The sequence below is a fragment of the Gavia stellata genome, chromosome 7 (genome assembly GCF_030936135.1).
Source record: "Gavia stellata isolate bGavSte3 chromosome 7, bGavSte3.hap2, whole genome shotgun sequence".
Taxonomy (NCBI): Eukaryota; Metazoa; Chordata; class Aves; order Gaviiformes; family Gaviidae; genus Gavia; species Gavia stellata.
In genome coordinates, this window is record NC_082600.1 from 27,397,631 (window position 1) to 27,422,953 (window position 25,323).

The 25,323-nt window shown below is 51.1% G+C and overlaps 1 protein-coding gene across 1 annotated transcript; it reads right to left on the reverse strand.

Annotated features, from left to right (window-relative positions):
• Positions 1 to 1,442: 1,442 nt before the first annotated feature.
• VSX2 (visual system homeobox 2) lies at positions 1,443 to 25,323 on the reverse strand. The gene is made up of 5 exons (XM_059819957.1): positions 24,891 to 25,323; positions 23,530 to 23,614; positions 20,515 to 20,638; positions 2,854 to 3,034; positions 1,443 to 1,774 (listed from the first exon to the last, which is right to left on the reverse strand). Exons 1-5 carry the CDS (start codon positions 25,321 to 25,323, stop codon positions 1,443 to 1,445), a joined length of 1,155 nt encoding a protein of 384 aa, XP_059675940.1.

Sequence of the window (25,323 nt, forward strand, 5' to 3'; positions counted from 1 at the left end):
TCACCTCCTTGAACATCGGTGACTAGACTCATACACAGTATTCCTGTTTAGTTTTATTCTTGTTCGTATTTTTACAGAAAATGGCACATAAATCACAGATGCTGGATGACTAGAAGATGTTACAGCTCCGTATCTCAAACACCTCAATACTGAATTCTTTTCTCACTGTATATACATTATTTACACACCATGGGCTATCATCTAACACGTCAAACAACCGGAGGACAAAGACAAACAGGGGCTGGATGGAAGGGCTTAACCTTTGACAGAAGAAAAACAGTAGCTCTGGGGAAAGAGTGCTCACAGCTGAAAGCAGAACAGAAAGGGTTGCCTGGAAGTCACTGTCCTACGGTTTTCAGGGAGGAATAGCGCCTTACTGGCATGGGAAAGTGATGGTACCACAGAGCAGGTTTGGCTGCGTGGGTCTGCGTGTACTTATGCGGGGCCAGCTGGGAGATGTATGTACACGTTACAGGGTGTATCGGGGTGGATGTGCATGGCTGTCATTCCCTTTAACACTCAGAGGGCGAGCTGGACAAATTTAATTCAATAAATACATTGGGCGGATGTTGTGGTCTCGCCTGGAATAATGTATTCAGTAAATAAATTCACCATTCGGCCCCTTCTTGGGGGGGCAGGGCTTTGGCATTTGGGGCAGAGTCAGACCTGGCTGTGGTGGCCAGCCCTGCGGGAGCCAGCGACATGGACTGGGGTCACCTCCAGGTGACAGGTGGGAACGGGGTGTCGCGCCCGTGGGCTAAACCTGCCTCTCCCTGCCAAAAGGAGGCAAAACTCAACAACTCTAAAGCTGCAGCCCCTTCCTGACAGACCCCAGTGCCAGGCGGGGAGAGACAGGTGGAAGGTGCAAACCACCCTGGATGGAGAGTCGCCATTTCATGCAAACACTGCCACGGGCTTGTCCTGCTGCGGCCTGGGCCAGAGGCAGAGGTGGTGGCCGGGGGAAGGTGGCAAGTCTGCCTGAGGCATGGTGGAATGGGGCGCCAGGGGAAGAGGCCCAGGCAGCACCAGGGAGAGACGTGCACCAAGGAGGGGCATCGCGGCAGGAGGCAGGCTCACTCCAAGATGGCAGATGGGATCTGGGGCTGGAGCAGGAGGAGGGAGCCCCAGAGCTGGTGGCAAGGCCGGAGGGACCCAGAGCCTCAGTGTCTTCTTGGGTCGCAACGATGATGGGACACTTCCCGGTCTCCCAAAAGGAAGAGGGGGGGGGATTGAGGAAGGGCTGGTGGGGCGGAGGAGCGAGGGGCAGGGCTACACTTGAGGGGAGCAGGTGGGGGGCACCCCTGCCAGGCAGCCCCAAACGCAGAGACCAGGGCCCCGTTCCCCAGGCAGGGGTAGCCAGGGAGGGCTGGCAGTCCGAGGGGGAATGCAGCCCCCAGAGGACACAGTGTCTGTTGGGGCTGGCTTCCGCTGCCTCTCCCCCCCTAGATCAGCTTCTCCTCCTTCTGCGATGAGTTCAACTTCTCCGCCTGTCTCTCATCCTCTGCCGCTGCCACCTCCTCCCCTGTCTCCAGCTTCCTGCCTGGGGCCGGGGTGTCCCCAGCGATGGTCCCCAGGACTTTGGTGCTGTGCTCCTGAGCTTTGGCCCTGAGGGCGGCAATGCTGTTTTCTCTCAGTTCCTCCTGGGAAATGGCGGTTTTGGGATCCGGGCCCCTCTCTTCCTTGTCACCCTTGTCAAGCTTGGGCAGGGCCTGGCGCTCCACCTCCGTCTTCCTCCCCGCTTCAGCCGCTGCCTCCAGAGACTTTTTGTGCATCCCTAAAAAGAATTGTTGGTATTCGGGTTTAGAAAAGCGCCTGGGCATGGGAAAGCCATCTTGAACTGAAAACAGCAAAGATAAAGAGAGGCCAGAATTAAGGAAAAGCAGAAACCCTCGCTTCACGCAGCAGTCACGGCGAGCCGCTCGCTCTGGCCCTCACGCAAGGGCAGCCCAGGCAAGGCAGCTGCCTGCGGGGGCAGCCCGGCCCTGGCATCCGTGGCCTCGGGGATGCCCCCAAAGGTCTATGATTACTCTTCCCTTCATTTCTCTCTGTGAACCTAAAGCCAACTTGTCCCTGCATGGGGACGAGTGTCTCAGACAGCAGCACAGTTGCCTGAGCTTCACTGAGGCTGGGGAGGGAGATCCCCCATTGCCTATTCCTGTATCAACGCGCTCCTCACACAACCCAGCCCTCTGCCTCTCTCAGTTTCACACAGATGGAAAGACAGGACAGCCCATCGTCAAGATGCCGGACACTAGTTTTGGGGCAGAACCAGCCTGAAAGGTCAGAAAGCGGGAAGCAAAGTGCAGGAGTACGGTAGGGTAGCTGCTACCTCCGTGTCTGCATAGAAAACCAAGCGAAACCAGGCAGAAATGTAGCTCCCCCCAGTGCCAAGAGCAGAAGGAGGCAGCACCGTGTTCCCCCTGGGACTTAGGGCAAGGAGAGTGCATCTGGGGGTCCCAGCACCCCACACAGCATCACAGGGCTGGGGGAGTCAGACAGGGATGACCTCCTGCCTTGGGCAAGGGTTGGAGCCCCTGCTCCAGGGCTGGGCATGAGAGATGCTCGCGCCATGGGAATCAAAGGCTACCACCAACCTGAGCATGGGGGGCAAATTCCTGCCCTGGCCAGATGCTTCAGGCCAGGATCCAAGGACCAGCAGGGATTTGGGATGAGTGGCCAGATCCTATTGACTAGGGCCGTCGGGGGATAGGGGTGTGGAGGGCGGCAGGGTGGGGGGACCGCGCCCTGCCGCCCTCCACCCATGTTTTCGACACAGATCTGATTTCTTTCTCACATCCCCCCACTTCGTCTCAACCCACTCACCATCCCCCACGAAGGCGGCTGCTCTCTTACCCAGGAGCCAAGGAGCGCAGGACTCCATGATGCCATCCTTGGCAGACTTGAGGATGGACTCGGGCAGCGGGATGGAGTGACGCACCATGGCACCGTAGAGCCCGTACTCAGCCATCACACTGCTTCTGCCCCAGCACTTCTCCCTCTTCCGCCATTTGGCCCGGCGGTTCTGGAACCAAACCTGGGGCAGGCGACAAGGAGGGACATGGGGTTTTTTGGGGGAGAAGGTGTGTCAGTCCCCTTCCCGCATGGGAACATATGTGTGCTTGTGCAGCGGGATGAAGGCAGACGTGTGGATGCTCATCCCGAAAGCACTGCGACCTCTTCCCCCATGCAGCAGCCGCCGGGTATCTCTCCCTCCCTCCCTTGCAGGAGCGGCTAGGGCCAAGCATGAGAACAGGTCCCATCCCTCTCTGCAGGATGTAATTAATTTGCCATCGCGGTGCCTTTTTCTAGCGGCTTTTGGCTCTCGTGCCTGGGATTTTCTTTCATTATTTACTGGGTGTCTGAGCTGTGGTGCCGGGCTGTGGGCAGCGGTGCCTGCAGGGAAGGCTGGGATTGGGGTGGATGCTCAGGAGAGGCGGGAGAAGGGGGAAGCTGATCTGTGCACTTCGCCCTGAATTCCCAGTTTGAAAAGCCCCTCATCTTCTCAGAAAATTGGCAGAATAATCTCTGAGCTGTGACCCGGGGGGTAGCGAGCAGAGAGGTGGGTGGCGATGGCAGAGAGGGGGAGGGGATGCTCACAGAAATCTATTAGTGCTCTCTCTCCGATTTCCATTCCTCTTGTCTCCCTCGCCCTCCTCCCTCCCCGGCTCCCCTCCCTTCCCGTGAGCAGAGGCATCAGCTTTAGATGAAAAATTGCTCGAGGTCTATTCAGAAGGAGGCAAAGGAAGAGTCAGCCCCAGGGGCAGCCCAGGCCTGATTGAAAAATAAGTTAATTTCAGTTTGAATCGATGGGCCTCAGGCACTGAAATATCACGGGAAATTAAAGCAGCTGGTCCCCGGGGAACCATGCCATTGACCTGCGCTAATTAATGCCATGGAGTTACCAGGCCCCTCTTGGAGAGGCAGCCCCTCCCTCTCCGCGGACACCCCAAACACCTCCTCATTTAACTAATTAGACTCACAGAAAATTGGGTGTTAATTTGTTTAGGATTTTTTTTTCTTTTCTATTTTTTTCCCTCCCTTTCCTGGAAAGTACACGGCAGAATGGAAATGAATGGCGGGGTCTTGCTGGCAGATGGATGCTCGGGGTCACTCCGCAATCTTCTCCGACTTGATTGCTTGATTAGGTCGTTAGCACATTAAAAAAAAAAATTGCTTGCCGTCTGGCGCTGGCCTGATGAGTGGGATGAGGCGGGAATCGCCTGGGTAATTTATCTTTTTATACTGCAAAGAATTTGATTTCAATCTGCAGATATATGGAGGTGCCTTTGACACCTGTTTAACATTACAGAGCTGACAGCTTAACCCTCTCTTGTCCCTGCCGCCCGTAGTCATGGGGGAGCTCAGGCTGCAGTGGGGAGCACTGGGGGCAGACCCCCAGCTCTGCTGTGGGGACCACACGACTGATGCTGCCACGACTGATGCTCTCAGCTGGCAAGGCAAGCTTGCCTCTTCTACCTGTGCAGAAGGGAACTGCCCAGCACTGAAGCCTTACAGGGACAGAGCTGCAGGACAGGCAGGTGGCTCACTAGTGCTGGTGACAGCCAGCCTTGGTCGTCCCGGGAGCTCGGCCAGCCTGGCCATTCAGGGAGCTCTGCAGTGTGGGTAGGGTGGTGGTCCCAGCAGCTGTGATCCCAGCTTCTCCCAGCAGAAGACACTCTGTGCATGTCAGAGGGGATTTTACAGCCAGGCTGCTTCACCACAGGTCACCTCCCCTGCATGAGAAACAGTCTGATTTACACTTTCATACTGCTGATATGTAACTCCTGGACTATGGATGGCTGTGAATCCATTGGGGCCTGAGCAAGGACCCTCAGGAGCACACAGCTTCCTCTCTCCGCCCACTCCACCATGCCTGTGTGACACACAGGTTTGCTCCGTCATGCAGTTAGTAGGATGCTGGCAAGATCTCTCACTCCAGGCCACGTGCTCCTCCCGCTCCCAGAGCCCAGAGGGCAGAGCTGGAGGGGACTGGCTCACTCCCTCTCCAACCTCAGCACAAATCCCTGTGGTTCCTTCTCACCCACCAGACTGGGGCGGCAGGGCAGCCACCCCCAACACCGTGCTGCGAGGGGGTAGCTCAACCCACTGGGGCCAGGAGAGGAATCCTGCCTCTTCTGCCCTGGATAAACCAGTACAGTTACATCCCTCGCTGCAGAGCTCCTCTCTATCTCCCTTGGCTTCCACGAGAAATTCCTGCACAACCCAAGGGCCAGCACCTCGGTCTGGGGCTGCGGTGACACCTTCCCATGTACCCAGAGTGGCTTGCAGGGCTTGGGTCTGCACAGCTGTTTTTGTCACCAGATACCACACCTGGGATCTCAGCCAGGAACAGTTTTCTCCATCAAGTACCAAGTAGGCAACTTTTTAAACTCTCCCCAATCCTCTTCTATCCAGGTGCCTCTTCACTGATGCTTTTACCACCTCTCCCTTTCCCCTCCCTCCTTCCTTGATGCCCCAAACATCTTCTCTCATGCGTCATGCTCCCCTGCCCTTCTCCCTGGCCAAGTCTCAGCCTGCCCCAGCACTGCCTGCTGCCACTATACCTGCTGCCCTGGAGCATCCTCTTTCCCACGGCAGGGCCACACAAATGCCGGAGCCAGCAGAAGATTTGCCAGCTGGCAGCCCAATTTTGACTAGAGCTGGTGGAAAATTTTCAACCAAAAAATGCTGATTCAATCACACACGAAAAACTGCATCCGGAAGTTTAATCAAAATTATTCCACACAGTGGAAGTGTAATCAAAATTATCTATGGCTTTCTTCTGAATGCGGTATTTTAATCTCAGCCACCTAAGACATGCCAAATCTATGCTTTAAAACCAAAGGGGAAAATCAAAATGACATCAATACCTCAGTAAGATCATTCTGAGATTTCCCAAACTACTTTTTGTCATTTGATGGGAATTTCCTCTCGGTTTTGACCAGGAAAAAGGAAAGTTTGAAACCCCAGAATTTCTAGCAGAACAGAAATCAGGAGGACTGACCATCTTGCTTTAATACCAGGAGCCATATCTTCATCTCAGGCATGAAGTCGAGTGAAACCAATGGTGCTCAATACTGAATATTGCTGGGACAGACCCCAGCTCAGCACCTCTGCCACAAGCCCGTCCTGAGGAGCACAGAGGGAAGAGCTCCAGCACAGCACTGGCAGCCCTGACACTATTTCCGATCAGCAGAATTATACCCCGTGGCCCGTTCTCACAATTTTGCCCTGATTCAGATAGCTCTATCAGTAGGACTTTCTTCTGGGAGAAGATCTCACTGCTTTCTTCAACTTTCTTGACATGGTACCAAAATTTTCCTGTGCCTTGATTCTGAGCTGAATTATGCACCAGCTGAGGTAATTCTGAGGTATTTTCGGCTGTATTTGTACATCAGCTGCAACTTCCAAATATGCAGTTATTTACTATTGGCACCTCACTTTTCCAGGAGAGGGTTTCACTCTTACACTTACTTTTACTTGCGGGTTTGGTATTCCATGTCTTCTTTGGCTGCTTGTTGTCTTTGCTTGGAGATATCTACTCTACAACTTCCTCCAGCTCTGTAAAATTCAGTCTGCTTCAGTCAATGTTTAGGTTTGTCCACATTTCCTCTTGCCCCTTCCCGTCACGTGGATCGGCTCAGCTTTGTGAAATGCTTTATTGATATGGCTGTGTACCACACACGTTCCTTCTCAGTTGCTTTCATCTGGTTCTCCATTGCACAGCCCAGGGTATGGTGAAAAGATTGTGTTTGGGCTTCCACACTTCACAAGCAGTGGTGAAAACCCCTAATTAATTTTAGACTGAAGCACGTCAAATGTTAGTGCAAAGCTATCACAATCTGATGCACAGAGGTGTCTTTTGGACCGATGTGTTACATCTTAAGATGATTTACAGCTTTTTATTATCGCACGAGTACCCTCTGTGAAATATGGGAAGCTTGTTCCAGGAACCCTACCCTCAAAAAAGGGAAAACAGAGTAAAGAGGACAGGTTTGTCTTGCTATCCACCAAATGCTTTAGCATCTAAGTGCAGTCCATGTATGCATATTTGCTGTTTAGCAGCCCAAAGCCCTCTCCTGGGCGGCTCCTGAAGCTCCACAATTGCCACCCTTGACACACCAAGGGCTGGATCTGGGGTGGTCACTGCCGTGGCCAAGTTGGGGGCGGCAGCCAAGCATGCCTCTGACAAGGCTGCCAGACACCCTCCATGCACCGGCAACAGGATAAGATGATGCTCACCGCACATTGCACACTGCAAGTTGGGTATGCCTGCACACCCTGCAGAAGCTGCAGGCTCTTCTATATCCATGGATTTTGGTCCTCTAGGCATAGAAAAGCTGCAAGACCAAAATCCACCTTGCAAAACCTGCTCTCAATATGAATCAGGCATATAGAGTGCAGTAACATAACACCTCACTCAGAGAGGATCTGCCCATCAGCTCAATCCCTATCATTTGGTCAGAGCTGAGCATCACACACTCTCTGACCCCACTGGGCACATCACACTGACACCGCCTCCTCCAAGAGCAGCCACAGCCTATGAACCAAGATAGCAGCAAACGCCAGCACCTTCAGAGTCATCTCCTGGATCCTTGTTCTGCATGCCTGTTCTTCTGAGGCCCCCTTACCGAAATCAGCAGTACTGCAAAGCCTTATAAATGGGGATGTTTCTAACCTTAATCATCATCTAATTCTCACCCTCAGTGCCCACTGCCCAAAGCAGTAAAAGTTGAGGCACTCTGTGCTTGACCACAGGGTTGCAGTGTTTTGGAGTCAAGACTGGCAAGGTTATTCTTGCCAGTTTCCTCCTCTGAATCACAAATGACGACCGATACTTCTTCGGATTATTGATGATGCAGAAGAGCAAATTGTAGTAGGAGGCATCTCTCATTTTGCAAAGGGACGTGAGACTCAATGTGTCCTTGTTATCTGCATTCATCATATTAGTTAGTTTGTTTACCTAATCAGCTCCTGAAACATTGTCTGCTAAAGAGAGAAATCTCCCTGAGGCTGGCCATGAGCCAGGAATCTGAATTAGAAAAGGGATATTTTAAGGCATCTAGGGTGTTACTGTGTACTGTTTCTGTATTGTTTCAACCTAAAATTTTCACTGGTTACGCTCATTTTCTTGGCTGTTACTTTCCAACCTGGGGCACACAGACAGGAGAATTGGTAGTGGCCTTCTTTGTCTTTCTAATAAAAAAATGTTATTTTCCCTGCCCAAGCATTCCTCATCTCTTAAAGGAAAATTCCAGGCTAGATAATGAGGAATTTTTGCTTCACCAAATCTCACATACTGCCTTTGACATAGTATTTCAACAGGAGTCTTTCAAGTAAGAAGCTCCGTGGAGCACAAGATGGTCCCAGCCCAAAGCAGTATATGCTGAAATGTCCACTAGATGGCCACAAGCAAATGCACGTCCACACATGCACAGACACACAGACACAGGAGCACTCGCCCCACCAGCACATGCCTTTGCCAGACTGCAGGGAGCAACCGCACATGGATGTTGGCAAACCAGCAACTAAAGCAAGGGCCAAAATCTCAAGTCCCCCTAGCATCAACGCTGAGACCATCTCCCCCGCGCATGGACTAACAGGCATATCTCCTTTGCTCTCTGACAATTCTCCTGGCACAAACCTTCAGCTTTGGGGACCCTAACTGTCGCTCTGTACGATCCCTGCAAAGAAGCCGTTTCTGATACTGAGCTCTTCAAGTGAGGACACAGCAGAGAAACCCTGTCCTGCCCAGCCAGGCAGCCTGTGACTTCTCCTGTGACATTGTCTTGGGTTGTAATCCACTGTCATGGTCCCACATGACATGACGATGCTGATGGCTTTCTGACCCAACACACTCATGTCCATCCAGCACCACACTCTTCTCCCAGGAATTCAGCCATCTCAAGCTGAACCGTGCAGAAGCTGAACTTCTCACGTTCATCCACCAGATCTCTTCCCTCTGTGGCATTTACTGCCATGGGAAACATCCACACATCTACACCAACACCCTGTAGTTGCGTGTGTCCCTTTCCCACCATGCTGCTCTGGACTAATCCTGCCACCTCACTGTATGCACAGCAAAGTATTGGCACAGAGAAGCTCTGTTTCTCAGTGTAAGCGCTTCACACCTCTGCCTGCATACTGGTTTCCCCTCTCTTGGACTAGAAAAACCTGGTCAGGCCTGCTATCCCCCTCACAGCAGAACACTGCTCCTAAAATCATGCCCAGCAGCATACCTGTCACTTCCCCACTTGGAGCCCTTCGGTGGGTCCAGCTGCAGACCAGGGAATACCTCCAGCTCACCTCCACACCTGGGGCCCTGCTGCCATCTCAGCACTCAGTTCCTCCTGACAACTACACATCTCCCTTTCTACCTTCTTCCTTTCCAACCCAAGACTCTACAATGAGACTAGTCAAAATGAAAACCTCCTCTGAAAAAACAGCAATGTCCTCACCCTCGTATCGGACAGGGCCAGTGGCCCTGGCTGGGTTCAATCTGAGGATGTGAGTGCTGCAAAGAACGGCCTATCTTCTAAGGCGTGTTCCTATGCGCACTCACAGGCCCTGGGGCTTTATAAAGAATTGCCACAAGAGTGTAAGGTCTGACTGGGTCCTGGGGCTTCCCCAAATCCCTCCCCTGTAGCGATCACACCAGGAAAACTTCCTGTCCCCAGGCTGCTGGTGGAGACTGCACCACTTGTGTAAGCCTGGAAACAGTTTATTACTGTCTTTTCAAATGTAATGTCAAAATTATTGGCACTGTTTATGGTGACATCACTTTCTATGGCTGGTGTAAAGTGGGTATGAAGTTAAATGAGAGCAGTAAAGGTTGCACATGGGCTGCATGGCTGATCACAGGACTCATCATCCCTCCTGTCACTAAACACTGAGAAAGAGCTTTCTGAGCTCACGTTAGAAAGAGCAATTCCCATACACAGCATGGCAAGAGCTCTTCTTGGTAACAGCTGGAGTCGTGTCCAACCCACTCAGCTACCCACTCGGCTAACAGGTCCAACCAGACATACTGAGATGAGCTGTGAGACAGTACTCATCCCTCTCCAGCAAAGACATGATGGTTCATCCAAGCTCGCATCTCCTTTAAGCTAAACTAGGGGCACACATTGAATACGGGCTCAATATGGCACCCAGCTGAAATGTACCACGCCACTGGTCCTGCAGGCCAGGCCTGCCTCTGAATCCTGCTCTTAAAAGCACTACATCAGCCAACTGTAGCTACTTGCTGCAATTTATCTGACTTATGCAGCCAAAGCTGTAAAATCCCTCTCGACCAAGGAACACATCTTAAACTGTGTCCCCTTGGCAAATCTGGGGTTTTCACCTGGCTTTGCCAGCTCACGTGGCAAAATGTTTTCTCACTTGTAACCTTCAAAAAGTGAAGTTCATCAGGTGCATGGCTCCCATCTTCCCCGAAGAAAAACAAGTGTGCACAGGATGTGTGCGGTAGGTATAGTGAGATCAGTGGTTCAGCACACATTCGATCTGTGCCACACACCTGCACAGCAAATGCATCTCTGAGACATTGACTTCATCATGGCCAGACCATGATGCCAGCTGGCCAGCAGCTTAGCTGGAGCTACAGCTCCGTATAGGCTGCCAGATGCTGGGACATGGCAGATAAACACCCAAATTCCTCTTTTCCTAACATGATGATTGAAAAACAGGAAAAACATCAAGGTCGTTGGTGCACGATAGTCACAGGAAAGCTGGCAAGGGTGCACCCATCATCCTAGTCCACACAAACCCAGGGACACATTTGCCACTGTCACAAAGGGTGATACTGCACATCCATCCTTTGGGTGCTCACAAGGCCTGGCTCCTTTAACCAAGCCGCTATCCTGCCTGTATAATTCCATTTTGCCTCCTTTTCCCCCACTAACACTGCTCTGCAGGTCCTCTGGCACAGAGGAAACCTTAGCATAGGTCTTCATAAACATCCATATGCAATGCACCCTGTGAACACACAGGGACACACCATATTATCACCTTCATGTTAGAGCAATGCGAGTCAGGGCAGTTGGAAGAGAAATGTCACATCCCCTTCATGATGCCTTTCAATGGGCACCAAATCAGAGTTTGGGACACCAGCCTTCCTCAGAGGCTGTGGACCACTGCCTGTGCTCTGGGGCTGCCCCTTGCATTCCAGAAGCAGCTGCATGTTGTCCATCCCTTTATCAGTACACACAGAGCAAAGGGCAAAGGTGCACTCTGGCCTTCTCCAGAAAAAAACGTAGGAGCCAGAGGCTGTGCACCAGCAGGAGATGGTGTCTGCAGCACCACCTGGTGCCCACCGTTTCCCAAGATAAGGCTCAAGCCCATCCCTGGGTGCATGGGGACAGCCCGCAAAGTCCCCCATGGGGGCTACAGCGTGGGCTCACCAATGCACGGGAACTCTTGGTGTGTTGAAGTATTAGCTGGAAGGTATCTACAGAAACGTGTTATGTGTTGTAAAACATTGTAAAATGTTGTAATAAGTTTCCATACAGCAGCTTGGACTGAGCACCAGAGAAAGTTGCAGTCCTTTACAATCTTCGCTTAGGAAGATCCATGGTAAGAACAGTGTTAGCAATTCCTTGCTTCATGCAATAAGAGATATCTAATCACCCAACCTCAGCAAAGCCTCCACTGGGCTCTGTTGAATCTGGGGAAGGAGGAGGACCACCAGAGCCAAAGAGCAGCCCAGAAGAGTGGTCTGTCCCCTGACCACCACCCAAGAGGTCAGGACTGGCAGTTATGTTGGCTGCACTGGGGTGGCCCTTCAGGGCTCTACTCCTACCATGTGTCTGCTGCTGGCTCTACATGTTCTTCAGCTCTGTGTTCCCTTAACATTATTTAGGTAATTCTTGACTCCAGGAGTTTTCACATGACACCTTATAGCTGCAGGACACTCATGCTCCAGGCACCGGCTGCTGCTATGCCACTGACGCCTACAGCTGACATTGTTGGCTCAGATTAGTGCACAGCACGTCTAATGGTGTGACCTGCAGAGCTGGCAACACGCAACACACAACCTGCTCGTGGATGCTGCTCACACCAGGGCAGCACGTCCAAGCTCACCAGGACATTTCCAGGTATCCCCAATGCTTAGTCCACCCAAGCTAAGATCTCCCAGGTAGGAATCCTCCTTCAGTTGTCATTTAGCCACTGAAGCCTTAATCTCAGTCACGGTCATCATATAAACTCAACAAGTTGATCCAATCAACTAACAAATGGTGGGGTGCTGTAGTGAGAGTCGTGGGGACCTCTGATTTGGAAGGATGGCAGTGAAGCCAAAGACACAAAGGGACCTAGAGATCTCAGAAACAGCTGATGGACATAAAACAAGTTATCTTGGAACGGACATCACCAGCACATCTGGCTAAGAGCAGTGACTGGCACAGATAGTCATCATGGACATTTACATGGATGGGTTGGCTAGATCCTTCCAAGGAGTTGTTTCCCAACAACACTCACAGTTCAGCCTCCCTCTGGGTGAGCCAAGCAGTGCCTTTAGAGAGGAAAGGGTAGCACGGATGAGAAGGTATTTCCCCCAGTGGCATACCCTGCGGACCCCGCAGCTGCAGGTGAGCCAGAGCTTCCCAGAAGCATAGGTGGGCAGCCTGGCTGCACTGGCTTGGCTGAACACCATGGACATGGGCTAACCCAGCCTGGCAAAGTACTGCTGCTTATCCACATTGTAGCAGGTCAACTCCAACAGCCAGGCAGCAGTCAGTCAGTAGGTTACTTCTAGACCACGAACGGGACATAATGCCTGTGTTTATGAATGTGCAACATGCATGCCATGGGCCTTTATATAAGGAAGGTGACCAGGTATAAGCAATGCTTCACTTGCCATGAATTTGGAGTGAAAGCTGCAGCTGAAAGCTCTAATAACTACCAGCCAAAGTTTCAGCTCTTCAGTTTAGGCTCGGACAGTTAGGAGCCTAACAGAAACCCACTGAAAGAGAAAGTAGGGAGCAAACTCTGCTTCTCATACCAGGCAGGTCCTAAACTGAACATCTCTTGCTGCTCCCAGGGCAATGCCACTCAGAGTAGACAGGAGGGCACCTAATGCTTTCTCACAGCCTCTGATGAAGATGCTCTCTGGAAGCCGCCTTTGCTGCAGGATATTTTAGCAACAGTTTGTTCTCCAACTCAGTTCCTCTTTTCTGCTCCACAGAAGACCTGCCAGCCTCACACATGCAGAGATCAGGGTCATCTGTATGATGATTGAGGACTAGACTTCTCAACACTGCACAGGCCTGTGCAAAACCTGGCTCGCAGAACACTCGCAAAGAAGGGCAATGAAAAGGCAGAGGAGGTTCGTGCTGCCAGAGAAGAATCAGAAGAACGTGTTGAGATCTATCAGGATAAAAGATAAACACTATAAAGAAAAATAGATCCACTAAGAAATAAAGGGGAGAGTAAATTAACCGTGTCTCTAAAGTACCTGTGTTATTGAACTGTTAAAAAAATCTCTATTCAAAGTCAGGAAAGGAGGAAAACTTTATAATAAGGGGTCATTAAAGGAAAACCTGAACACACAACCATGAGCTGGTCCCTCTGCCAGGCAACCTAAGGCTGGAAGGGAATTAACTATTGAATTTTCTGGGCTGTCCCATTATTTTTTAAAAAAATCAGTTGTGATAAACTGCAGCAGTATCAAAAGAGAGAAAAGAAAGTTCATCATTAAAAGAAGGAGTGAATGCAAGTGTTCCCAGCACAGGGATTTGGGGTAGTATTTCCAGAAGAGCTTAAGTGATCGAGGAACCACAGTGCCTAAGCTAACTCAGAGAATTGTTACCCTTAACCTACTGTTGTTAAGAAAATAGGGCTATAAATGCAGGGAAGAGTTGTCACACCCTGGCATTAAGCCTGCAGAGCCATTCCTCCTTCTCCTGGCCGTGATGGGGAAAGTCTTTGCCAAGGCACTCCGCAGCAATGGGCTACAGCATATTTTGTTGCCTGCCTGTCTTTCCTCTCACAGGGAGCTTAAGTGCCCCAACACTTGAAGGTACCTGACCCTCGGTGGTGGTGCCTCCAAACCATGGAGAGAATAAGCAAGGAGCTGTCACTGCAAAGCCCCATTTCCCTCCCGATACTGTGGAGGAGCACGCCAAAACAACACTGTCTCTTATAGCGTGACAGCCATAAACATCTCACGAGGAACAAAGCAGAAGGCAAGGAAAGGCAAGTTTGGTTTTATTTGCCTTTCTGTCCCATTTAGAAAATTGGTCAGTGGCTGAAGCAACTCAGGGACTGAACATAGAGGGATAAAGCAGCACCTGGGTATACAAAATATTCATAACTCTATACCTCCATCTCTGCACTAAAAAACCACTTTTTAAACTGCACCTAAAGCCCCAGCTGTAGCAGGGTAAATCCTACAAGCTGGCCAGGTAACCCGCATAGTCTAGCAACAAGCAGCAGAATCCCCACTTCACAGTAAGCTGAAGAGATGTTCCTGGCTCTCCATTTTCCTCCCTGCCTCCTGCCACATTTTCTTACTCTGTCCAAAAGCATGTGGTATAAGACTTTTCAGACAGTAATCCCTTTGGGAAGGCTTGCCTGGGCCCCTGCTCTTGCTCATCACCCAGCCCCTCTGTTTGCAGCTCTGGTAATTAACTTGTAAACGAAGTTCTAGCACATGGACTGAAAATGGGCCATAGAAAAAGGGCAATGAAAACACTCCATTACAGAAAGGGCCAAATTGAACAACTGTTAATTGAAAAATGGAAATGAATATGAATTTAGATCAACTAAACAAGCATGTTATTGAAGAGGCAGCAAAGTGGATGAACTCCTCACATACCAATTAAAGACATGGAGGCAGAGATGCACCATACGCCATGCAAAACACTCATAATAATATTCTCACCACGCCAGTAAGTTTGATTAGTTTTATTACTCTCACTTGTACACTTCCTACATTTCTAAAAGCATAGGGGAAGTTAATGACACTTATCTGGTATCACACTGCCGTGGCTTGCCCCGGTGCTCAGGAATTATTGGCAAAGGGAGCCAGCACTAGCTGCTCAGCTCTATTTCATGACTAAATTCTTGCAGGGTTTTTAAAAAAAAAATTAAGATATTGAAATGGTTGGCTCACACAGCAGCAACACTTTCAGCTTCTCCATCACCTTGGTAATCTACCTCCAACCACCCTAATTGCTCTGGTCATTTCCCTCCAGCTACATGATCTCCATGCAACGTGATGTATAGAGATACAGGTGGGAACCCACTGGCACTGTGCCTTGTGCTGGTCTTTCTCTCTTCTAAGTGTGAGAGTAACCCAAAGTTTTAGCAAGAATAGACAGGTCCTCACTTATTGACAGTAACTGTGACAAGCACAAGCTTAGAAAAACCACCACCACCACGTTCTGCAGCACTAAGAAATCCCTTGGCAGCCATTTCAGACAGATTCAGGAAAGGTCAGCAACTTCATGGAGCAATCATCCCCCTTCCACACTTACACCATGGGATTAGGACTACAATTCAATGCTCTGCAGCAAGCAGGAAAAGCTGGGGGGGGCGGGGGGGGTGGGGTGGGGAGAGAAGCCAGGGCTGCTAAAGCTGCATAAAGCCAATTTTTCCTTCACACTTTCTATCATGTTTCTTGAGGGCACTCCGTGGGTTCACTCCTGCTCAGTGCAATACAGGTTCCTCAGGCCTTTCCAGACTATATTCACCTCTACACATGGAACATCTTTGCAAAACTGAAGCAAGGTAAGCCTCTTGTTCTGGAAAAATACTCTTGGTACAAATGCTTTACTCCAAATGACCACCCCTCCTGATTCCTCCATCCCTATTCAACTCCTAAGGGCTATACAGTGATACTGAAATGTGTTAATCTGATAGCAGCTAAACCAATACATTTTCAATTAAAGTTTTAGTTGGCTTTGTTTTGTTTTTAGCCAAAATTGACCTCTTAGCTGCCTGACAAAGCTTGCTGGATACACAGACATTCCCCACTCCTCACACATGGCACTAGCATCTCCTTGGGATTCCTTTTGCTTACATGAGCAATTTTATTTGTCCCAAAATTCTTCATCCATGTAATTACCATACAATCATTTAACAACAAGAACTGACAAGTTTTAGCACTTTTATTCTCTTTTTTAATGGATTAGTTCCCTTAAAAGGTGAATGTAGTGTCCCCACAATGGCTGTCAGGATCTTATGTTTTGGACATACTGAACTGATTAATCGATTTGTTTCATCAGTAGGAGACATACTGTAATGACAAACATACACAGTCATTTCAATAATCCCAAATTAAACTGTTACTGAACTTTAATATTGTAGATACCAGTGTTTAAAGTTTGGAACTGTCACATATTAATAAATTCAATAGGAATAATTTATCTAAAATCTACACATTATACTTAAGAGTATCTGTTATGAGAAACACACTGATTTAAGCCAGGTGTCAGAATACTTGTCAGTTTGAGGCCATTTTGAATACTTCAAGTTGTCTATTAAGGATATACTTCCCTGCAGGAATCTACTTACCTCACCTGGATGTTACAGAACAGTCTGGGTTTATTCTAATAGCAGCACTTCAACTCTTCTGAATATTCTTTCAAATACATTAATTAACGTAGTCTTTTTCAAGTGTCTTGCAAAATGGCTACGGTGACATCTGGTCGGACTTGTGCAAAGTGTCTCACTAGGAAAATTAAATTCTTTTCCCACGTTGCCCAATGGGAGGATGCTCATGTTCCTTCCAGGAGCAGCCAGCTCAGTATGGGAGGAAGATGCATGCAATGTGAAAGAGTGCTGCCTTGAAAAAAAATACACGTTCATCTTCTCTTCAAATGGAGGATTTGAATATCTTTTTCCTGAATTCAATGTTCTCTCAAACCAATAACTTTCTAGGCTTCTGATGGCTATTTGTAGTGTTCTGCTGAAGGTTTTACATGCAAGCAGTTCCTATACATCATTCTCTCAATTGCACTCTTTGAATTTCACTTTCATATTGAATTTCATAGGTGATTTACTTTCTCTTTGACTACTACCTCCTGAGAAATAAGTCCATGAATGAAAATAAGGTGTAGATATCACTCTTAGGTGTGGATCCAGTGGGAACCCACATGAAATGCTGTGAAAGTCCACAGCATGTGATGCTCACAACAATCTTAAAACACTTTCATTAATGACCTACAAGAGGGAGAGAACAATGTTGAAAGATGGGAGGAACTGCAAGCTACAATGAAAATGCAAAAATATAGAGTTCCCTTGAGCAGTTAGAAACTCATGCAAGGAAAAAAAAATATGATGACATGAAATTATAAATATTATGAAGAAAGGAATGAAGAGCCATTGTCAGCTGTCTCTTCCAAGGGGCATTAAATGATGCTAATAGTTTCAAAGCAAGATTTACTTCACTCGTGCAGCTCCGCTGCAGAACTTGCTGTGGGATGTTAAGATATTTACATGTGTTCAAAATCCCAGGAGGCTGTCAAAGTACTCAGTAAGTATCACTAGATAGCTGCCCTGCTCTCATACTCTTCTCTAATATCCGCCTCTTGCCAGTGTCAGAGCTGGTAGGGCTGTTACTATGCTCGTTAGCCAAAGTTAGTAAAATCCCATACGAAACCCAGAACACTGAAGGGAAAATCCTTAGGATAAAAAAAAAAAAATCTGTCTAAAAAAAGCTTGAAGCAACTGAATTAGATAAATAGAAATAAATAAATAAATAGGGAAGCAAGTAGACCTGTGCTAACCTGAGGCTGTTCCTGCAAGGACTCAGAAGTCCAGCTGAACGGGTGTGAACACACACTGGTGTGCAGCTGAAGGCATGTGGTCCCTTATCTCCAGGAAGACTGACAGGCAGGATGGGCTTCACAGAAGAACAACCACATGATTAAGAGACTAGCATGTGATTTATGAAGAATGATTTAAGAAAAGATCTTCACAGCTTGCTTAAGCTATGATGAAAACCAAAAGTGACAGCCAGGAGAAGAAATAGTTTAGATTTATTTAAAGAGTGTAAACATCATAACAAGGGGAAAGAACTAGGCTCCTACAAAAGGTGCTAAAGTTGAAAAGGAACATGAGGTGAAATATCAAGACGCATGACCAACGTTGGGAATCATCTTGTCATGGCTTGTGACACACAAAAAAGTATGGACAAGGAAACTTCATAGGATATGTGGTAAGAGAAAATCGGATGCTGACCCACTGGAAAGATCAGTAGTGCTTGGGACTCCTGTGTAACCCTGATGCTCACCCTGGCAGGGTGCTCATGCTCTCACACAACAGATGCCACAGAAATTCTGCTGTTTCTCATTATTTCCCCTTTTGTGATGAGCAAAAGTATTACTCACAAACACTTTCTCCTGGAATACATGTGCCATTAGCAACACCTGATGTTCAAAACAGCCACACCACAGGGTGCTTCTGCTGTCCAAGTCTAATGTGATCTCTAGGGCAGAGGGGTCACAGTAAGGAGCACTCCCAGGTTTAAAAACTCTGTAATACAGGAAGAGCAGGCAGTTGTTCATTAGCCAGCTGCAGAATGACATGCTGGCAGCAAGTTAATGACAGCTAAGATACGTTAGCCTCTATTTCACTTCCAAATCAGATAAAACACTGATTCTCAGCACTAGAAGGATGCTCCAGATGCTGAAGCAGTACGTGCAGTGTCCAGCTCTGCACTGTCTGCCATAACATCTCCGTCTGCCTCACCCATAGTGAAGGCCCTCAGTTCTGGCCAGAGAAATGGTGCCTCTGCAGTTCAACATATACTGTGCCATTAGATGAACCTCTTTCTTGAAAAGGCCCTTTGTGGGAAATCAAAGGATCATCTTTTCAGCCCAGCATCAGACAGTGGGTGCAGGCAACACTAAACTCCTGACAGGTCTCTCCCCGCTTGTCTTGATGTCCTACAAGGTCACAAGCGGAGAAGTGACCCTCCATCTAGCTCACTCACTCTAGAGGCAAAGCATCAGGGCCTGTTGCTCAGAGCAAAATCCTAATGTGTCAGGTAGGATTTCAGAGGATGGACCATTATTTATAAAGACTGGTGGAAACCCTGTCAGCATGCAGGTTATCTACAAGCTCTTAGGTCAGCAGGAGTCCTGCCAGCACAACAGGATAAGAAGCACAACTTGCTTTTATAAAAACATCACTCTTGATTGAGCACAAGAATGAGGGCAGTAAGGGGGACTCAGGACTGAGGGAAAGGCTGCGCTTTTGTTTGGGAGAATCTCCCTGTCCCTGTACAGGGTCATGCCTCAGCAGCTTCCAGCATCAGCATTATCTTGCTAAGTGCCCTCTGAGCTACCTTCCAGACCCACGAGGGAGCAGCCTCCTGGATCGTCTCTTTAGCAAAGAGAGAGCACAGGCTGAAGGAACAGATGGACGGGTGCTGGGCGTGCATGAGGGACTGAGCAGAAGGAGGGACAAGGGAAACCAGGACCCTCCCAACACCATGTGGTACTCAGGCCAATGCCTCTTGTAGAAACTGCTATGCACCAGCCACAGAGGCAGCCACTGCCACTGTGTGGGGGACCAGGCCAGTTTGAACCCCAGCCAGCCAAGAAACATCACCTGCACCAGCAAAAACGGGTTCAAGACTTGGCCATTACAGCCCTGAGCCTTGTGCAGCAGCTTGGCAGGAGCAGGGCATGGGGAGGAAGGAGGCAGCAGAAGCTGCTGGAGTCCACCCTTGTGAATGTCATGTTTGGTCTGTCCAAGCACCTTGTGCCTCCCACACTGTACACAGCAGCTGTAAGTCTTCTCTGGCTTTTTGGGCTGTAATGATTGCTTGCGTACTGGCTGCCATGTATGCCAAAGGCTGGTGCTGGCATAGCCCCATGGCTCAGGCTGCTCCTTACCACCAGAGGATTTACCACACAGCGGTGATACTCCAAACAGCCTTGTTCTACCTCCTCACAGTGGTATGACAGAACTGGCATGCAATTAAACCCCAAACAGTAAACATTATTAACAAAAAATTGTTTGTTAAAATGTTCAGGGAAGCTTCACCTGAGGAGGCAAATGCAGTGAAAGTGCAGAGATGGTGCAAACACCTCACTGGGACTCATCCATCATTCCCACACTGCGGTCCTACCCACAACAGTACTGGCTGCCTACGACATCCCTGTGCATCCTCCTGTGCCCAAAGGAGCAGAGATGAGCTCTTTCCCTCCCACACTGCCCACCCAGACCTGAGGTCTGGGAGGCTCTCTTCTTGCCTATACCACCAAGACCTCAAAATGCTGCGGTCTTTCCTTGCACACCAGTTCCCCTTCAATGTTTTAAGATTCTCTCTGTTACACTCCCCCCCCAAATCACAACACGCCGCATACAGCACACGTCAACATACAAACACCAAATACAAATCTGCCAAGAACAGCTGATCTGGCTGCCTACCCATCGAGGGGAACGAACAGCCTGGGGAGCTTTGTTCAGAGCAATGTCAGCTTTCCCATGTCGCTACCTTGTCTTCAGGGAGGGATGAACATGGTTGAGAGGGGCAGGATAAGGGCATCCAGGAGATATGATTACCTGTATCCTGTCTTCTGGCAACTCTGTTTTCATGGCCAGCATCTCTCTAGCATATACATCAGGATAGTGGGCCTCATTGAAGGCCTTTTCCAGCTCCTCCAGTTGGTAGGATGTGAAGATTGTCCTGAGGGGAATAAAACTTTTTGATCAAAAAACATAAGAAGCAGCAGCAAAGGTGATGAAAAGTCAAAGAAATGGACACAGAAGCTACAGAAACCTGGGTAACCTGCTAATGCATATCTTCCCCCCCCACCATCTCCTGTGTTTCTGTGGACAAAAGGTCAGGTGCCAGGGTGAAAGGAAAACCAGAAAATGCCAGGAGACAGTGCTTTAAGCAGTTACAAATCACCTTCCCTTTCAGGGACTTCCCTCTGGAGATGGTCCCTCCCCAGCAGCGAGCACCTGCAACCAGCAACGATGGCAGCTGCTCTTACATCTCAGAACCTGCTGCCTCTTGTGAGGATCCTGGGGGTGTCCCTATCCCTCACCCCCCTACAACAGGACAGGACAGTGCACCCACCCCTGGCCTGGCTGAAAACCACCCCCCTCCTTCTCTTGCATCCAGATGTTTCTTAACCCTTTGATAATCACACTGAGCTAAAGCAGCATCCCCTTAGCACCCTGTCTGGAGAGGTGCTGAGCCCTTCTCTAGCTGCTGGTCCTTAGCCTCTTCAATCTCCATGAGCAAATAATCCTCCCCTGGAGCCCCGGTCCTCAGCTGAATCTGCCAAAGGTTTTCTCCACTCTGCTCCCCACTGCTTTTCACCAGTCATTCCCTATGAGAGCCAGTGCCAGCTCCCTTCCTCTGCCTTTACCCTGCTTGCTTCCACGCCGATATCCCATTAGCTGCTCCCTGCCAGTTTGCATTACCCCATTATCCTCTGGAAATCCTCCTGGACCGCCCTGGGCGGGCAGCAGCCCAACCTGCCTCTGCGCAGCCAGTTCTCAGCTCGGGACAACCAGATTGAAAAATCAGCAGCTGGAAAGCCGAGACGGATGAAAGCCCTTCTCCAGGGGATGGAGGAGAGGTTTCGGACCACTTCCACTCCCCTGACGGTTAAAACTCCCACCCTCCAACCACCCTGGTACAAAACCACAATTTTTGATAAAAACTAACGACACTCCAACGGCAAAAAAACCTCAACAAAACCAAGCAACAAATTGCAGCCTTTGTTCAAAGTAAATGTATAAAAATATTATCAAACTAAGAAACATGTAGCTCCCAGAAGGAGGAAGGAAAGAAGGAAAAAAAAAAGTCTTTTTCTAAAATACATCCAAATTTCAGAAAAGCCCTACAATTCCAGAATGCATAAACAGAAAATCTCAGAAATATCCTCCGCTATTCAGAATCGAAAGGATTCCACCAGATCGATAACATTACTGACAAAAGCAGCATGCAAATGCAAAGGACCTGCCTGCAATCAGATCCTTTTTTAAATTTGCTTCTAAACCCATTCTCTTTTCAAACAGTTTTCCTTCAGCTCGACAAATCTGTGAACTCTAGGGACAGCAGAGGCACATTAACTCGTGTATTTTCTCTCTCTGGGACCACAGGAAAAATTATTCCAATTTTGATCCAGTTTAGATTTCAAGCATTCCCCTCCAGCCTCCTCTGACCAGAGCGCCGACGCCCGGCAAGGCTCACCGGCAGGAGGGTTTTGCCTGACATTCAGCTGAAGTTTTCCCTTTTAGCTCTCACCCCCGGGTAGCCCCTGTCTCTTTTGCAATACAGAGTCTACTATTCCTTTTGGTGTTTCTATCCTGCAGATATCTGCAGACTATTAGCCTGTCATCTCCCAGCCTTTTCTTAGTACAACTAAAGGTCTTAACCATTTATTACAGAATATACAACTACAGCTAAATGTTGCAGGTCTGTTCCTGTCTAGAACCGAAAATAAAACAAATCTGAGTTTCCTTTCCTGTCTCCCACCCAGAGCGTGACCTGTACACCAGTCCCTGCTGTGTTTTCACCCAGCCCTGTCTGGTCCACAAGGAAAATGAACCCATATTTACTCCAGAGCACCTAAACTGGGAGCATTTGCCTGGGGAGGGACCCCAGGTTTCGGATGAACCCTCCAGACTCCTGTTGCATGCATAGCAGGACGTCTCCTGGGATAGTCGGTCTCCTTCCACCCCGCATCCTGCTAAGCTTTCACTCGAGCATCTTTTAATCCACCCTTACTGCATCGTGGCAGGATTGATTTAATTATTCCTAAATCACCCTCGGTGGATGGTGTCTGGCCTTCCTTTGTCCTGACTCTCCAGCCACAGGAATGCCAGAACCCAGCACGGGATTTTTCGTTTCTGTTTATAAGGCGCAGACAATCCAATTCCATTTTAACCGAGGGAGAAGTCAGGCAAAGTCTACTACCCTGACCATTCCCGAGGGAAAACCAAATCCCCTCCAATCTCCCAAAGTGGATCTTCGTTTCCTTAACCGATTCTCCAGCCTTCTTCAGCTTCTCTGCAGGCTGTGTCTGATTCCCAACTATTTAATCTATTAGCAAAACATTTATTTATAAGTAATAAAATATTTAAACCATTGATAAAAATTCTCTCTTACTGATAGCCAACATTAAGATTGCTACATGCGGTGTAGGGAACGGTTTTGATTATTTAACTGCTTCAGTTTCAGACAGGTTGATGATTTTTTTTCCCTCCCTGAACACCGGTGATCCGCATCCCGCCCAAATGCTCACGGGCTGCTCGAGTTTGCGGCTCGGGATACCCGGATCCGCAGCCAGAAAAATTAAATAGACACCTGTGGCTGATCCCCCGCTCCCTATAGGCGCGTCCCCAAGTCCCATGTATTTTGGACGGGGAGAAAGAAAAAAGGAAAGGGCCCGGGGGAGAAGCCGCAGGGGCTCTCCGGCGGCCGGAGCCGGGAGCCGTATTTCGCTCCGTGCCGGAGCGGGACGGGAGCGGGTCGGGCCCTCCGGGGCGGCGGGGCTCGGTGCTGCCGGTGCCCTGGGGAGGGGGCGGCGGGAGCCCGTGGGGTGGCGGCCGCTTGCTTACCTGTGCCGCCTCTTCTTTCGTTTCTTGCTCTGGTTTAGGGAGGATTTGGACATTTTCCGGTCGCTGGAGGAGACATCCTCGGAATCTGCGGAGAGACAGGCAGCGGCCGTGGGCTGGGGCTCCCTCCCCGCCGGGGTCCCCCGGACACGGCCGGGCCCGGCGGCTCCGCTCCCTCCGGCGGCTCCGGCCGAAGATTTCGTTGCTATTGCGCCGCGAACGGGGCCCGCCGCCGGCCGCCCTCTCCGGCCCGGCGCGGCCCCACCCCGGCCGCAGCGCTGCTCGCGGTCCCGGCGCCGGTGCCGGTCCCGGTCCGGGCGGCTCGGGGCGATCCACCCCCGCCAGGGAAGGCTCCGGGCCGGTACCGGGCTCTCGCTCTCCCCTCTCTCCCCCGGAGTCGTTTTCTGCGGCTGCTGTTGTCTCGCTGCTAAAATGCAGAGCTAAAATGCCGCTCAACAAAACCGTAGGAAAATGGGGAAGCTGCAGCCCCCTTCCCGCGGCCGGGCACCCGCGGCCGCCTGCCCCAGCCTGGGGATCCCGGACTGCCCCGCAGAAACACCAGAGCGGGGAGGGAAAAATTGAGGTTTATGGAGCTACCCGCAAAAAAATAATCCCGGGAAGAGCTGGTGTCTGCCCGCGGCCCCTCACTCCCCGGGGGTGCCCGGCCGGGGGGTGTTAAGGGCAGGGCGGCGCCGCCTTTGCCCCGAAGCAGCAGCCGGGGGACGGAACCGGGACCCGCATTTCGATGCGCGCCGCTGTGCCCCACGACGGCCGGGGCTGGCCCCGCGCTCCGGCCGCGCTCCGGCCCCGTTCCTGCCGGCGGCGCCCCGCCACCCGCCTGGCCCCTGCGCCGTGCTGCTCGGCGGGCCGTGCTGCGGGAGAGGGCGGCCGGCACCGCCCGGGCCGGGCACCGCGTCGGACGGCTCCGGCCGCTCCCGGGAGGAGGCTGGGGGTCGACCCGGGCCGGGGCCGGGCGCTGCTGCCTGCCGCTCCGGGGGCAGCCGAGGTGGCCTGGGAGCGGGGCCTGCGGGCAGGGTTGCGGGCGGCTGCTGCCGTCTAGGAAAGGGATGCCGAGCAGCCCCTAATTCCCCGGCAACGAGTTGGGGCCGCCGGGGCCGCGGGGGGGCCGCTCCGCCGGGGCTCCGCTCATCCCCGGGCCGGGCGACCCCGGCCGCGCCATCACACCGCAGCCGCAGCCCCAGACGGGGGGGAATACGGTGCCGGCCGCCCGCTCTTCTCCTCCTCGGGACCGAAACGAAATCGCCTTCCCGCCGCCGGGCATGGGGCCTCTCGCCGGGGCGCCGGGTGCCGGCGGCGGCGCTGGCGGGGTCCGCGGGGTCCCCGGGGGCCGGGGACGTGCCTACCTGAGCTGGCCGTCTGGCTGCTGTCCAGCTGCCCGGGGGCCCGGGCCAGGGGCTGCAGGTGGACGCTCTGGGGGTCGGAAAGCACCTCCAGGAAGGTGGGCTGGGTGTAGAAGCCGGGGATGCCGCCGGCCCCCAGCAGCCCCATGCCCACCCCGCCCACCCCGGCGGGGCTGAGCACGGAGCGGGCCGCCAGCAGGTGCCCGGCGGGCAGCGAGTCCAGGGCGGCCCGAGGGTGCGACGGCGGCTCCTTGTTCAAGCCCAGGATCTCCTGGATGCCGAAGCCGGTGCAGCGGGGAGGGGTGGGCCCGGAGCTGGGCTTGGCCCCCGCCGCGGGGGGCGGTGGAGGCGGCGGTGGCGGGGCGGCGGCCGCGCCGTCGGGCTTGGGCTTACCGGGCAGGCTGGGGGCCAGCGCCGCGCCCGCTTTGCCCGTCAT

Excerpts from the sequence above, each read along its gene's own strand:
- VSX2 (XM_059819957.1), bottom strand. The coding sequence starts at position 25,323 with ATGACGGGCAAAGCGGGCGCGGCGCTGGCCCCCAGCCTGCCCGGTAAG. Across the intron at positions 23,615-24,890 it reads CAGCCAGACGGCCAGCTCAG|ATTCCGAGGATGTCTCCTCC; the intron begins GTAGGCACGTCC and ends GTCTCTCCGCAG. Across the intron at positions 3,035-20,514 it reads TGCCAGAAGACAGGATACAG|GTTTGGTTCCAGAACCGCCG; the intron begins GTAATCATATCT and ends CGCCTGCCCCAG.